Source organism: Lissotriton helveticus, chromosome 10 (genome assembly GCF_964261635.1).
Source record: "Lissotriton helveticus chromosome 10, aLisHel1.1, whole genome shotgun sequence".
Classification (NCBI taxonomy): domain Eukaryota; kingdom Metazoa; phylum Chordata; class Amphibia; order Caudata; family Salamandridae; genus Lissotriton; species Lissotriton helveticus.
The window spans coordinates 156,953,266-156,969,579 of NC_136071.1; the positions used below are offsets into that span (position 1 = coordinate 156,953,266).

The 16,314-nt window shown below is 45.1% G+C and overlaps 1 protein-coding gene across 2 annotated transcripts in view; it reads right to left on the reverse strand.

The window, feature by feature from the left end:
* Positions 1-16,314, reverse strand: part of IQCE (IQ motif containing E) — a 313,633-nt gene that overhangs the window by 80,061 nt on the left and 217,258 nt on the right. For both annotated transcript variants that reach the window (XM_078664993.1, XM_078664994.1), the window contains one exon: positions 14,160-14,273. In XM_078664993.1, the coding sequence (XP_078521119.1) occupies positions 14,160-14,273 (114 nt within the window). The remainder of the gene's footprint in view (positions 1-14,159; positions 14,274-16,314) is intronic.

Sequence of the window (16,314 nt, forward strand, 5' to 3'; positions counted from 1 at the left end):
TCACTCGGTTTCCCCCAGGGAGGGCGAACTCTGTGGCAGTTAGTCAAGGCCAATGGGGCCCAACCACCACTTTCCTCTTCTCGGGGGGGGGGGGGTTTACCTGTCTCTTTTAGGGACCCTCCAGGGTATTGGGGGCCAGTCAGGGGAGGCCCGCGCTACTCCGGCGCTTCCCTCGGGGCCTCCCTTCAGCTTCAACGTTGCCCCGGCCTTCCGGGGGCCTGCGCTGGCGGGTCAGGGCCTTCCCCTGAGTTGCGCCGGCAGGCGGGCCTCTTGCTAAGCCCTCCGGCGATGTCAGTGACACGCGGGGCTCCGATGCACTTCCCGAGCCCCCGCGTAGGTATCTCTCCCGTCCCGGGCCCTCCCTGGTGCTTGCCGGGCCCGGGGGCCAATCAGGAGGGAGGCGCGTGGGTGGCAGCCAATGGCGTGTACCGAGCCCCCGGATCCAATCCGAGACTCGCTTGCCAGGGGCTCGGCCACGCGACCAATCACTGCGCGGCGGGGGCGTGGTTTGACGCGCCCCCGTCACGTGAGGCTAGCGGGACGGCTTCCTCGGGCCTAGCGCGGCCCACTTCAAACTCCGGCGTCCTGACAGGAATTTTGACGGCGGCCTCTCCAAGGCTCCGGGGGCCGCCTCTAGGACTCTCCACACTTGGGCCCTGCGCAGCTCACTCAGGATGGCGGCGGCCCTCTCCTGGCACCGAGGGCCGCCGGGGCAACTCCAGTTCTCCTCAGGGCAGCCTCGGCTGCGGCGGTGAGTGGGGCAGCAGCGCTTTCAGCGCAGAGGAGCTTCACAGCGCTTGAATGGCACACGATGCCAGCGCTTCTTAGGGGGCATGCAGCGCTCGGTCAGCCCAGCAGTTCCCGGGCAGCATAGCGCTTCAGCAGGCGGTCATAGCTTCTCAGGGGCATACAGTCTCTAGCGCTGATACCAGTGGCAGTAACCCTGGGCACAGAAGCGCACTCTAACACAGTGCCAGGCAGCCACTTTGGGTCCCGAGCACACAGCGCTTCACTGATGTCAGCTACCATATGTACAGCGCCTCATAACTTCACAGCGCTTCGCAGGGGCACCCAAGAGAGCGCTAAGAGACACTAATACAGCGCTTCTCTTCCCACAGTGCTGGGTAGTCAGTCCAGGGCTTCTAAGGACACGCAGCTCCTCCCAATCCAGCGCTTAAGGCAATGCAGCAGCAGCACTTCCAAAGGGGCCACAGCTTCCTGGGGGCACCAACCTCCCCAAACAGCGTCTGACAGGCGCACCTCACGGAGGGGGCGAACAGTTCCACAGCCAGCTCCAGGGGCACACTCCTCACCTCCTGGGGGGTTCAAGCCCACAGCATTCCTCCTCATGTGGGCACCTCTTTCCCTCAGCGCTGGCGTAGTTCAAGGTCCCACAGCGTCAGTGTCCTGGGTAGGGGCCCTCCCTTGTCAGGGGCCCATGGGGACAGCAGCGGGGGGGTTTATAGGGGTGCAGGGCCCAGCTCACAGGCCCATGTGGCGGTAGCACCTCACAACAGGTCCCCTCCCTTCCTTGTCCCAGCGCTGACTGACTCTCTGGTGACACTTCTCCCTATTTATACCCTCCTCCCAGGCAGTGCCAGGACCTTCTAGAATGTTGGCACATCTAGCCTAAACTGGTTCTAGGGGAGGGGGTGAGCACCCTGGGTGCCAGGCTTTCCCTCCAAAAGCTAGGGGTAGCTGGGTAATATTATCTAGACCGCTGACCTATGTCAGTCCAGTGGCAAAACCCAGGGCCATGGCATCCATTTTAAATACAATACATTTCAATCAGGTGCAGTTTTAAAATGGGGGATTTTACAAGTGCTCACATTACTTCAGGTAATTACATTTTCACAAGGTGTCTCACACCACTCATGGCCTATACAGGTTTAATCCCATGGGGGAGACAATCTAGATGAGGGGGTCAAAAGCGAAAAATTTTGGGGGGAAAAGGCCAAGTCCAACAACCACTTTATGTGGTTCCCATGAAAAATACTGAAAATAGTGCACCAGTAAATACTACAGGGGCTACTGCTTCTGTTGAACAGAGAGAAATACAGACTGAGGGAACTGTGCAGACATTTTATATTGACCCATTACCTGTTGATTCAGCACTGACAGTGATACCTCCAGGTGTTACTGCTTCAAATGTGCCTGATTTAGTTCAAGAATTGCAAACTGCAGATGCACAGATAATGCCTAGAAAAATTATGACTGTCCCAATTAATATGGTCCCTACTGAAAAAGTTCAAAGAGCTGCAGAATCAGTGATTTTGCCAGAGTTTATTTCAGAAACTAAGAATACACAGATTATTGAACAGAAATTACCCCAAGCACTGAAAGGTGAGGGAAAAATGATATTTACAACTTCTGCAGCCCAGGATAAAATAAATGTAATTGAAAATGAGATTTTTCAAACCTGCTCTGAGGAAGCAGCAGTAATTAAAAAGATAGAGAACATGGGAGAACATATTAACACAGGCCCTGAAAAAGAGAGACAGCCTAGTGTTTTAAATTCAGCATTTGAACATGGAGAAATTAACAGTCCTTGCTGTTTAAATAATGAAAATGTGAACCAGTGTCAGGAAAAAGAAATAAATTCCCCGAGTAAGGAAACAGCTGTATGTGCATTAACTAAACATAATGGACTGACAGATTTGGCTCAAAATTATGAAACTGATGGTTCAGGAAGTTTTTCATTTCAGAAAAGTGTTAGGGTACACATGGATGATGAAGCAAATGAGAAAATGTGTTCTTCAGGAATGCATTTGCACATTGCAGAAATAAAATATGGTTTTAAATGCAATGAGCTTGAGAAATTAGGAGACAAGTGGGCAAGAAAACATGAGAAGAAAAAGAAACCACCAGACCTAGCAAGGAAAATGGATAAGAAAAAGAAGCCACCAGATTTAGTTGAGAAAAATAATAAGCAGAATGAGGGAGAAGCTTTTGCTTACTCATTGAGAGAAAAGGTGGGAGAAATGTATGTGCATATGCCACAGAATAAAAGTGAACTTGCAGCATTTCTGAACACATTCCCACAATTGAGAGACAAGATTGTGCTGTGGTACCCGCAAATTGATGGGTTTGTTGACATTTTATAGGAGTTGTGCATTAATTTGGAAATGTTCTTTTATATTGCCATGCTGACTAAATTGTGGTTTGAATCTAAAGTTGTTGTTCAAGGGCCAGGCGAGGAGACACTGAAAAGGGTTTGCATGAATGCACCATCATTTTCTGTTGTTATGGAGGAAAATATAGCAGTGATTTATTTCCTAAAGGGCAGAGTGCTAGCAAAGGATGTTGATTGGGTACAGATTATAAGAACACAGGATGGAAGTAAAGGTGTTTTGGTTAGTGCAAGTTCAGGTATGGATGTTGTACTGCTGGAAATGTGTCCATTTGCCATCTTTATAACAGATTTGAGCATTGGAAGAAGGAAAATAAATTTAAACATGATGCACAAAAACATGGAGAATTGCAGATGCACAATATGCCAGCTAAGCAAATGCAAATGTCAGTTCAGAAACAGGTACCTATGGCAGAAATTTTCCAAGAACAGATGGTCCCACAAAATATGGAAAATGCGAACATTCATTTAAATAAGTTGTCCATAGCAAATGTGAAATATTTCAAGAGACAACATCAGAACCCAGTTCAACAGGTTACTGTGTTTGCAAATGAGAGTTTTAACACTCACAATTCTGAATGTGCCAAGTCCATTGTGAAGGCAGTGGAAAGTCCAGATTTAGTTGCAGGAGTTTTAAACAAAGAAATTACAAACAAAGTTTTAGAAGAATTTCCCCAAAATTAGGCCCATTTGAGGAAGATTGCAAAACTGCTGTTTGTGACTCTGGCCTAGCAAGAAAACCATTATTTTGCAAATTAAGCAGCACAGATTACTGTACACCAGATAATGCTATTTTTCAGATTCCTGATGAGGATGTATATTTTAAAATGGCCCAAACAGAGACAGTTGTAGCATTGTTTTCAGAAAAGACAGTTGAAAAATTACCTTCTGCTTTGGAAAAAATAATAAACACAGAAATAAGAGAGTTCACAGAGAAGGCTGCCAGATTAATAAAATGTGCAGAACATGTCTTATTAAAATTAGAACCAGATGACATGTATTCAGGAACACCATCAGTTGCAGGAATTTTACCAATAAAAGGATTTTTGATGGAATTGATTAGAAGTTTGTGTAACTTTCTGATCACAGGTTCACAGAAAATAAATGAAAAGAACAGAATAGTGCAGGAGATTAAAAGCATATTTTTTCCATGTTGTCCTGTGGTACCGAATCCAGCCAATACATTTTTTCACATTCAATGTGGTGAAGAATGGCTTACTTTTATTGATTTTTGCCAAGTTCATGTCACAGTGCCATTGCATGAGTATAGTCAGGAGTACTGTCAAAAAGAAGCTGAATGTCTGGGACACAAAATTGAAAAGGGAGGTAGAAAGGTGTCACCAGAGAAGGTGGAAATGATTTCCAAGATGAATCCACCTCAAATTCAGAAAGAAGTCAGGACATTTTTGGGAATGGTTAGCTGCTGTAGAGAGTGCTTAATAAACAGTTCCCTAGTGGCTAAGCCTTTACACTCAGGTGTGTCTGATCCGCTTCCATTGGACAACAACTGCACAAAAGCATTCCTAGAGTTGAAAGAGAAAAAATGTCGCGCCCCAGCACTAGGAATGAAAGTTTATTTGAAAGAAAATACACTAATTTGCAGTGAGAGGGAGGGCTGCGCTCTCTCATTGCCTATTGAAAAAGATGACTGTGTTCAAAGGTCTGTGATGTATTGCCCAATGACCCTTGACCCAAACGTCACAGAAATGTCAGCAAATGAATTGGATAATGATGAAAATGAATAGGAGTGTCTAAATATCATGAAAATATGCATAAAGCCAAATTCAGACTTTAAGGATGAATGTCTGAGTCGGCCCAACAATGTACATATTGTAGATGGCCCAAGTTTGAAAGGTGACACATTAAAAGTAGCACATGCTGTGCACCTTATACATGATGTTGTCAAAGCTTCATGGCTTTTAGTAATTACCCCAGCCCAAAATTCGAAATTGATTGCCCTTACCATGACATGCAGTATATCTGCTCAATTAGGAGTCACTGTTGTCATGGGAGAGAGAAATGCTAATTCAGTTGCACAAAATTGTGTTCTGTTAGCATATACATTCAATGGAATCTTCACAGTTGAATTAAAAGAGGCTCAAGAAAATGTTTTTGAAGCAGCACAACAGGGTTGTATCAGAACTGTTTTTGAGAAAAATGACAACTGCAAAGTGGCAAATGTGTTGTTGCAAAAACTGATGCCCAGGTATAGATTGCCAGTTTCTCTGAAATCAGATCATAATGGGGTCTCAAAGATAATGAGTGCAGAACAACAGATTGGACAAGGAATGGATTGTAGCTATCTGCCTGAAGTGTCAAGCATAATAAAGCAACACAATGGCAGCACAGAGTTACCTTTTGCAAAAGACTGTGATTCAGCATCACCAAAGTGGCTTGAAAATGCATATGCAAATGCACTTGTGGAAAACACTGATGAGAACACTAGTCATTGCTGTGTAGGTCTGGTTGATGTACAGTGTGCAGTTTCTCACCAGATTGCAGCTGCTACACAAGATCTGCATAATGGATGGTGCAACAGCTTTGGTCTGAGAGATGCTGTGGTGAAACATCTGAATCTGATCAAAGTGAAAATAAGAGTGAAAGGCCTTGGTTGAAAAAGTGCAAAGGATTGATGGTGCTCTGTCAGAGTTTCACAGCACCTAAGTAGTCCAATTTGCATGGAAAGTATGAGCCATACTGATGCCAAGCTGATGACAATGAACAAAGCAATGCTGAAACTGTCCTGTTGAATTCTTTTTTTATTATTTTAGTTACTTGTTTTAAAGAAGACTAACTGTTCCAAGAAGCTACTTACAGATCTCTGCACTAAAACATTTGAGCTTGGCTATATATGATCTGATTACAGACCAAACTTGTGTTTGCCTTAGAAATAGAAGTAACATTGTTATATGCTCAGCTTTTGCAATTAAAAAATATATATATATATATTGTCACTTGTGAAATGAAATATGTGTGATGAATTATAAATCATTTTATTATGATTTGAATCATCAGAAGGGTGGATTGATGGAGCATATTTCATCTGCAGTCAGGCATTGTTTTATTTTCTGTGCTTCAGACAGATTGCATTTAAATTGAGACGTACATTTTGGTGCAAGTTAAAAACATGGCACATGAAAAACATGAAAGTGAGGCCTATTCAGTCTGAAATGCTTTTGCTGAATTAACATGTGTTTTTTCCAATATAGAGAAAAGTGGCCTTTTTACCTTTGAAGATTAATAGAATGTGTTTCTCTCTTCCCAGCTCATCCCATGTATACTAAATTCACTATTTCTGTCTTAAAGGACTTTGACTTGTTGCATATTTTGATAAATATTTTCAGTTAAATAACACCTCTTTTTATAATGTGTGTGAATTAACAAATGCACCAAACACTACACAGGGGACTAAATGCTTTTTTGCATGAAAAGCTATCTAAAACACTAATGCATGTTGCTGTGTGCGCTGTATTAACTGTGTGTGTGTGTGCTTTTAAATTTTACACTAAATGCATGAAAATGCTATGTTGCACATTTATTTTGCATCTTGTCATAAATAATAAAAAAGATGCCTGAAACTAATAACTTGGCTAGGTAAACATTTATAAGGGGTATTAGTATGGAGTTGGGAAACATAATGGGCTGATGTACATGAAATTAATATTATCTTTGTGTTTGTTTTATTTTTTGGGGCCTACAATTAAATGGCTGCCTGTGAATCCAGCAAGGCTATGGCTTGCATTAAAGAGAAGAGAGCATGCGCACACTGTACCAGCTTTCCTAAAGGAGTCAAGGACACTTTGAACTTTGTACATTCTTGTGATTCTGCCAATGTACCAGTGTTAGTTAAAAGTGTCCATCTGACTACGCTGTGGAAGGAAGGAAGGAAGAGAATTAGAATGAAACATTTTTCTTAGTAAATGTTGCAAATGTTTATAAATGTAGTTATTCATGTATGCTTCTTTTGTTAAAACTGGTAAAGTCAGGATTTTAGAATGAGTCAGGGTATTGAGAACTCATGCCATCATGACTGACCAATCACGTACAGGTTTTCCTGAAGGATGCTACATCTTTGTGTAGTCTGCCAATAATTAGGGTATAAAATAATGTCCTCTCTGGATGGGGGCAGGCTTTTCTCAGCTCAGCTGGCTTCTATGGGTTAGGTACGAGAAACGTCCCGGGAGATTGCTGAAGGGGAGGTGCGTCCAAGGAGATTCAGGGGGAGGTTTCTTGCTTCCACGTCATATCTTGGCACATCAGGCCACATTCCTTTGAGGTCTGGTGAAGGGCGGGCTGTCTCCCTCCTTTTTGCTTTAGACAGAGAGATGCACAGAGCAGCAACAGATAGAAAGGCTCTTTAGATTTAGATGCTTAACTTTAAGTTTATGTTTTGACTAATTAATTAGGTCTAAAAAGATTTATTTGTTTTATGCATTTATTTTTCTTAATGGGAGATTTTTGCCAACGATTTAATTATTGATTAGCCTTACAAGACTACTTTTCTTAGAAACTCTTTAAGAATTTTGACTGATATTTTGCGCCACATTTTCTTTCCTACATGTTATGCTTATATGCAGACTGTAATGTGTTCTGTATTAATGCTATTTTTCCTGTTTTCCAAATTCTGTAACCTGATTGATATTTTACTAATGAATAAAGGGTCAGAGAAAAATTAACTTTTGACTAGAAAATAAAACCCTTTAAAATACTCAACAACTCTCTTTATTGGCTTGAATAATAAAATTGCATTTTTGACTGTTCAGGTTTATTTAAAGTCTCCTGAAGGTAATACATGGTGTGAAGGGCCCAACACCTTTTGAGCGGTAAATTAGAGGTCGCATGAGGGTTTTGCATTGGGAAACTACCGGAAGAAATTACCGCTCCATCATAACCACAGGGGGCTCAGTCCTTGAGATACTCGGCACACAGGGATACTGTTGGTCCAATGGAACTCAGGCTGATGGGCTCAGCTGCACTGGTGGTTAATCCAGTAGGGTTGCACTGCAGGAGGCACTCGCTGTTGTAGGGGGGGGCTGAAAAACTGGCTGCAGGCGGGGACTGGAGGACCAGTCATTCCAAACACAAAGTTGGGCTCAGCTCTTGAGTGTCTCAGGACCCCCTTGGCACTATTGATCCTCTTCTGCCCCGGCTGAGGGCTTGGGTGCAGTGGTGCATCTTGGTGTCAGGTGTTCGAGGTCTGAGGCTCTTGCGGATCCTGCTGTCTGGCAAGAGAGGCGGCAGGAGGGGACTGGGGACTAGTATGGAGGAACCCAAGGGGGCTCTAAGCTTGAGGGTCTCTGTGAGTCAGGGGCACCGTTTGTTCATGGAAACTCGGGCCAGGGAGGTTCGTGTGCAAAGCTATTTGGTCTGGTGGGGGCGTACTGGCAGAGGCTCTTGTTTTAGTCCGTTTGGTTCCATGCAAACATGCAGACAAGCTGCTCCTCTGCTCCAAGGGATATGTTACTGGACAGGGGAACTCGTAGGTCACTTTTCCACAGCTTTTGGGTGTGACACTGCTTTCTGGATGAGCCGGATCCATGTAATTGTTGGGGACGGCAGGCAGGCAGACAGTGATGGTGCCAAGTCAGTTGGTGTTCATCAGTTTTCCTGGTGGGGGTTCTTCTTTGTACTTCTTTCTTCCTCAAGCAGACAAATCTAAGTTCCTGGTGCCAGGGAGCCACCTAAATACTCAATTTAGGGGTGTTAAATGGAGTGAAGGGTAGCAGCCAATGGGCTATGAATCCCTGGGGTCACTACACCCTCCTAGATGATCATTTCTCGTGGGGAGTCACCATCACCCAGTCCCAGAGCTCCTGATTTTACCACAACTGAAGGTAACATCCACATTTTTGTTTTTACTTCAGGTCGCCCACCCTAGAGGTGTAACTCGCCTGGAGGTGCAACACGCCTCCTTACATGCCAAATTTCCCACCTGTCCTGGTGCCAAATGGGCCTCAGAGCAGGGGGTGGCATTTTCCAGAGCAGGGGGTGGCATTTTCCAGAGCAGGGGGTGGCATCTCCCAGGGCAGGGGCTGGCATCTTTCAGGTGTGGGAGAAGCCAGGCTTGCATATCAAAGGCAGTGTGCTCTTTGAAGCTCTATGCCTTGACATGCTAATTTACTAGCCATCCTGTTGGAGGAGGTGTAAACGCCTCCTGCCACCGCAGGCACAGTTTCTGACCTCTGATAGCAGAGCTCTCTCCTCCTAGGCAGTCAGAAACTTGTCTGTGGTAGCTGGCTGGACAGGACTAATCAGCCAGCACACTAGAGGAATAGTAGATTTCAGGAGGTACCCCTAAGCTACTCTATGGGTGTATATATTAATAAATCCATCTCTGGAATCAGCGTGGGTTTATTAATATGAGGTGGTGGATACCAAACATCAAAGGTTTCAGTGAAGTCATTATCTAGCCGTGAATCACATTTTGAGACATTACAGGGACATATCTGCTCATTCAGATATGTCCTCACAAGTGCACCCTGCCGTAGGGCTCCAAGACCTGCTAGAGGGGCGACTTACATAAGCCCCACCATGCAGGGTCTTTGGCATGGCACACAGGAGTGGCGTAAGATATGCGGCAGCCCTTGGGGACCTCTTTAGTAGCCCTGCTCTAGGTACCTTGTGTACCATTTACTGTGGACTTACAAGGGTGCTAAAGTCCTAGGCCAACTGTGAAACAATCAGACATCACTTTGATTTAAGGAAGGGGCACTGGCCCTGAGGTCTGGTTCACAGGCCTCAGTGCACTGTCAGAGTTGAAAATCAGCATCTAGCAGCTAAAAAGGGGGCAAAAAGTGAGGGGACAACTGCAACAAAAACCCAGTTTACTACACTGTGGGATTGTTTGCTGCAAGACCAACAGGAACTATTGAGAAAGTGGGTTGGGTTGCCCACAGGAACCTTTAACCCACTGGTCAGGGAGTGCTCAAGAGTGACCACTACCCACTAGCAGGTAGCAGGCATAAATGTGGCAACCGAAGGTACCATCCTCAGAACCCTTGCTGAAGCTGTGGAAGATCAAAGGAGGACTAGACCTGCAGTTTGAGACCTAAGAGGATCCCTGAAGGATTGAACCTTCTTCCCCATACACAGGACAAAGAAGTGGACTTAAATGGTCAGTTGCCTGACCTCCTGTGTGGCTAAAGGGACTCAACAAGCCGCCAGTACCCAGCTGACCAGTAGCACCTGGACCTGGACTACAGTTTGCTCTGATACTCTGAGAGTCTCTAAGGTGCGATCCACTAAGGTCTTGGGAGGCCTTAGATGCACACTCCTGTGACTGCTTGAGCACCAGCAGACAGCCTGGAAACAGAAAAACATTTCTTCCAGAGTTCCTGAGCTTCGATGGGACATTCATGGGGACCAGAGGGAAAAATTATCTGACCAGCAGTTCCACAGCATTTGATTGAATTTTGCTTCGTCCAAGTCAAGACTCCCAGCACCTCTGAATAAGGACGGCCCCATCAACATTGAGATTTCCAGGGAATAATCTTCAAAGCTCCACTGCTCCAGTGGGACAAACCTCCTTCAAGTATAGATCCTTCGGTTCCACAGTGGCAGCTACAATTTCAAATGCTGCTCAGGGAGGATTTTTCTGCATTAGGACTTAAAACGATTTCTAACTTTTCGACTTCCAGACTTTCACTAGGACTAATCAATTTGTTGCATCCAACCAGGGCTGCATCATGGACAGGCTCAAAATTGCACCCATGTAAAGGTCTATTGCTTCCACAGACTATCATTGGTGCTTTGTGCTTTTTGGAGCCATTTCCACTTAATTCTTTCAGATTTCATATCAATGGTTCCCCTCACTGAATTATTGTCTTTGCTTTGTGCTCTTACTTTACTCATAAATGTTTTTTCTTTATTTTGAAATTGGTTGTGGGATTGTTTTGTGTGACTTCTTTACTGTTCATGCACGTAACCAGGGATTAAGCACAGTTTTTTTTTCTTTAATATGTGTTAAATCTACCAGGGGAAGGCCTTATCCTTTGAGGTGGACACTTATTACCCTCAAATAATAATCCATTTGCCTACATATAAACAGGTATCAAAAGAAGCTATTGAGGCGGTCTTATTGCCTCAGTGAGAGAAAGTGCCTCTTTTGACATAGTAAGGCCCCACCTGTTGCCTGGAAAATGATGTAAATGTGATTAAACGTGCACAGGGTCATTGCCAACCAAGTCCGCTGTGCCAGAGCTACTTCCCTAAAACTGTACCATGATTGGCACCACTTCAGACTCCCTAGACGTTCCTAGTAAATGGTACCCCAGGTACCTAGGGCATTGGGACTAAAGAGGACACATGGACCAGGGACCCCTCACCAACCGCATTTAAACTGCCACTGCAGCCTGCATAACTTGGTACAGAGAAAAAGAACAAACTCGACATAGCACACTGCCAGTGTGTCATGTTAAGCAGAACTGCCTAAGATATGGGTAAGTCACCCCTTTAGTAGACCTTACAAGACCTTAGGCAGGGTGCACTATATCTCAGATGTGAGTATTTGTGTGTGAGCAGATATGCCCCTGTAATATTTAAGTTTATTCCTAATATTGTAAGTGCCAGGGAAGCCATAGAGAGTCCATGGACTGGAAAAACGACAACAGAAGTTCCCCAGCACCTTGAGGGCTTCATTGAACCTAGGAGTGTTAGGTACCAAACAACTCCTTTTAATAAACCCACAATGATTAGTGTTGGATTTATTAAAACATGAACCCAGAGGGCACCTCAAGGTGCCCCCTAAAAGCCTACCAATCCTAGTGCGGTCTCTGACTGGCTTTAGGTGGCTTGGCAACAAAAGACATGTTTCTGGACCCATGGGGTGAGAGCCCTTGCTCTCTGAGGACAGAAACAAAGCCCATCCTAAGCGGAGGTGTCACATTTCCTCCCTCAGGCACGCACAGTGCACAAGAGGGAAGCTTCAAAGGCCTTGCCGTCTTTATAATGCGCCCCCAGCCTCTGCTGCTAGCAGCAAATGTCAGGTCCCAGTTCAAACCCCCACTTTTGGTTTGAGAACCCGCGGGAACTAAGTGAGAATAGGAGGTGTGCCCTCCTTCGCCCACTCCAGCCCTCAGGTACTGGAGGTGAAGTGTAGCACATTTTTTAGTGTCCACCATCTTGAAGATGGTGGGACCTATCCAAGCAGGACTAGGATTATGCGCCCCTTCCACACAAGGGTGGCATAGTAGTGGATGTAGACACCCCAAGTAGGGGACCCATTGGTCCCTACCAGTGACTTCCTTATAATGTTCCTAAATCTAGTATTTAGGTGACACCTCCAGACCCTGAAGTGAGATTCCAGACAACCTACAAACGTCAGACATAAAAGAGCCTCAACAGCAGGAAAGAAAAAGGACCAGTGACTGGCTTGGCACCAGTACTGCCAGCCCGTCTGCTGCCTTTCACCCCTGCTACAAAAGGTGACTCATCCTGCAGGCCCAGTGACCTCCTAAACCCTGGGAGGGCTACCTTCCTTCAATAAAGATCAAGGACTCCCATGGACAGCAGACCTGTCCACAAGAAACCATCTTTAAAGATCAAGAGCTAAATCTTGAGGAACTGCGAAACTACCCACCAGACCCACCTCTGCCACCCACGCTCATGACCAGAGTCCAAGTGGGCCACCAGTCCGTCGAAGGTTACCCAACGATTATGAGCAAGAACACATCGTGGGTTGACCCCTGCCAGACTCCACATCGACACCTGCAGGATTTCCAACATCTGCACCCAAAGCTCTGGGCCTTGGGGAGCTTGACCACCGCTGTCCATATGTCCCCAAGCATCACCACTTACCTGGGCAGCTGCTGTTTTTCTTCGTAAGGCCTCCTGGGCAGAGCCTTTTTCTGAACCCCATCTCCTCCATTGGTCTGCATTGGGTGCCAGATGCTGTGTTGGCACTCTGCACCCGGCCGCCCCTGTGTCGTTGAGAGTGTATGTTTGGTGCTGCCCTGTGGCCCCTTCAGTGCTTGCCTAAACCGCTGGAGATTGACCCCAGACACAGCTTTTAATTACCCGTAAACAGCGCATCTTTGAACACCACCAGTCTCCGTTGGTTAACATTGGGTGCCTGACTCCGAATTTTATCTCTACATCCGGCCGCCCCTGGGCCAAAGGTGATGCAGTCTTGGTGCTAACTTGAACCTGGCCATGTGCTGATTACAAACCCCCGAAAATGGATTTTGTGAGTCAGGTACTTACCTACAAAACTGCATTCTTGTTAACCTCCCATAGGTTAACTTTGCTGAACTGAAAAATTGCAAAGTGTCCACTTTTTAAAGTTAAAAGTATTCATTTTCAAAAAAGCACTCACCTTTGACCGTACATCTTGGTCTTAAAATAAACCTAGAAAGAAACTTATTTTTCTAAAATTGGTATGGATCTCCTTTTTGAGTCGTGCATCATTTATTGATCACTGTGTGTATAACAAATGCTGTACACTCCTGTGTTCAGCCTAAGGCTACTCGACCTCACTACCACAAATAGGGCACTTTGGGTTGCATAGAAGCCCTGTGCACTTCTGGGGGACTCTCCGGACTCTCCATTTATTGGTAATCACATAAAGAGCCAGCTTCCTACACTCAGCACATTATTTCTCTCTGTCTTTGAGAAAGGGACTAGTGAGACACTCAGTACAAGAGCACAGATATACAAGTGGTCTACACATGTGATAAGTGTACAATTATTAAACCAAAAAAACTGCTGATATGATCAACTACAATATTGATAATGTATCACAAAGTTACAATAAGCCCAGAGAACATAGACATGACAAAGGCATTCTGCAAGTCTGGGCAAACTACAAAAATAAACATTGAAGGAACTTTAACTGAAATAAAGATATAGTCACCAAAATGGCAATTTTTATGACAAACTTTCTTCCATTATGGCCAAAAACTCTACCATGCTTTGTCTTTAAGTGTGAAATTAAAAGTGTATTGTTCATCCAGTACCTTGTTCAGATCAACATTTAAGGGTTGAGATCAAGTATTTCAGTGTGCATCAGAATTGCTGTTGTCCTTTAAATTACCTGACTTAGAATACTTTCAGAGCTGGAAGATTTCAAGACTACCATGTCACCCGAAGATAACAGCTTTTGTCGAGCTAGATGTCCTCTGAAAGCAGACTGCAGCACAGTTGCAACCTAGTGGGAAAATATTAATTTTTGTAAGAAGGAAAAAGGAAATCCCCGCCACTTCATAGTTTCTACAAAAGAGATTTTTTTTTTTTATTCGAAGGGCGCTTTCCATAATAAGACTTTTGCAGGTGTTACAGTCTAAGCAGAAATCTCAAAAAGCTCAATTTGAAGGTAAGGAATAGATTGCATCTGTTAAGGTAATTCTATTGTATACCGGACTTTACGTGGTACATAAGACGACAACGCCACGAAGTAGCATGCACTGTCAACAACACTCAAACACTGATTTTGGTTGCTTTCTTTACAACCTATAGAAATGAATGTACAGAGGGTGGTGTTTTTTTAGGTCGAGCCTAGAGCATTGCTTTATTAGGTCGAGCCTACAGTATTGCTTTAGCAATGCTTGTTAGGCGAGATTATAGTAAGGCTTTCAAAAGTCTACCCAAACTGCGGATTAGGTACAGCCACATCACACACCATTTGTCTGAGCCTCGGCATCGGACTTCAAAGTAATCCGCTCCCCCGCCCCCCCCAATCAGACTTCAAAGGAAGCCGCTCCCCCCCCCTCCGTAACGCAATGCCGAGAGCTTGTTCCATTTGTGTTCATGACGTCCACAACAGCTCCTACCACGGCACACTGTTTCATGTTTATGGGCTCCATTGCCTTTCCCTTGCTGCAGCCTCCAAAGTCCTTGAATTCTCACTACACCCGCTGCTGCAGGTTATGCCTGGGTGCCGCACCACACGATTCCCCCATGTCGATCTCTTCCTCTCCCTGATATTCCCATGTTTTTAATCATTGATTGTCTTTGCCTGCGACTTTTTATTTTTATTTTGTGCAGTTTTATATAGCACGAATTATAGCGCTTAACATGAGCACCCGTTACGTTGCACAAGGACACCTTCATTTTAGGTAGCCAGCACGGGGAGATTAAGTGAATTGCCCAGAATCACACTATGTTGATCCAACGCCGATGCTCGAGCCTGGTTTCCCAAAGTCGGGAGCTCTGGCCATTACGCCACCATTAAAAATGGCCCTTGCCCTCCCCCTCCCCCAGTACAGAGCGCGCATCGCTTGTTTACCTTCTCTATACCCGCCCAATCTGTGTGGTGTAACTTTATACCCCCGCCTCCTTTGTGTTGCTTGTTTATTTGTAAGTTTTGCAGTTTGATATAGCACGAAATATAGCGCTTTACATGAGCATCCGTTCATAGATTGTTCACGGACACGGTGCTGAAACCTCCAAACAAAGCCGCGTTACCACATTGCTGGCCATCTTACCGCACTGCTGCCCACTGTCTTGCATACCTTGCAATCCGAAGATGGCTCCAAGGCATGCAGGATCAGAATGACCTAGGCGCCGGAGCCCCCATGCTACCACCATTGCAAGGACACCGCTTCTGAAAACCTTATCAGGCCACGGGGAAAAAGAGAGCCGGCAGCACTGACCTTCTGTCCTCGTGTCACACAAGCCGCTCTTTCTTTCTTCTCTAAATTCCTTTGGCTGGGGCTTTGAGGTACACGACTCGCGTGCTTTTTTATTTTTATTTTGTGCAGTTTTATATAGCACGAATTATAGCCCTTTACATGAGCACCCGTTACGTTGCACAAGGACACATTCATTTTTGGTAGGCAGCACGGGAAGATTAAGTGAATTGCCCAGAATCACACTATGTTGATCTAACGCCGATGCTCGAGCCTGGTTTCTCAAAGTCGGCAGCTTTGGCCATTACGCCGTCATTTTGGTTCCCAGCCACTTTTAACCCTTTCACTCTCATTCCTATAACCCCTAATGTTATGTGTAAGAGGTGTCAATTAGGTAGGAAGGAGCTTCAGCACAAAGAGGCCCTGCACATCAGCTGCAGTACCCCTATTCAGCTACAGAGACGCAAATACAGCCACTGCTCCAGATATATGAACGAAAACAATACTAGGGACCAATCCTGGGAGTATCACCTTGGTGGTTCTTTGCTCTATTAAGCTGTTTCTGAGTGATCAAGTATTTTTAAATCCGTGGACAGAGGTACCACAAGAGTCTGATGTGCC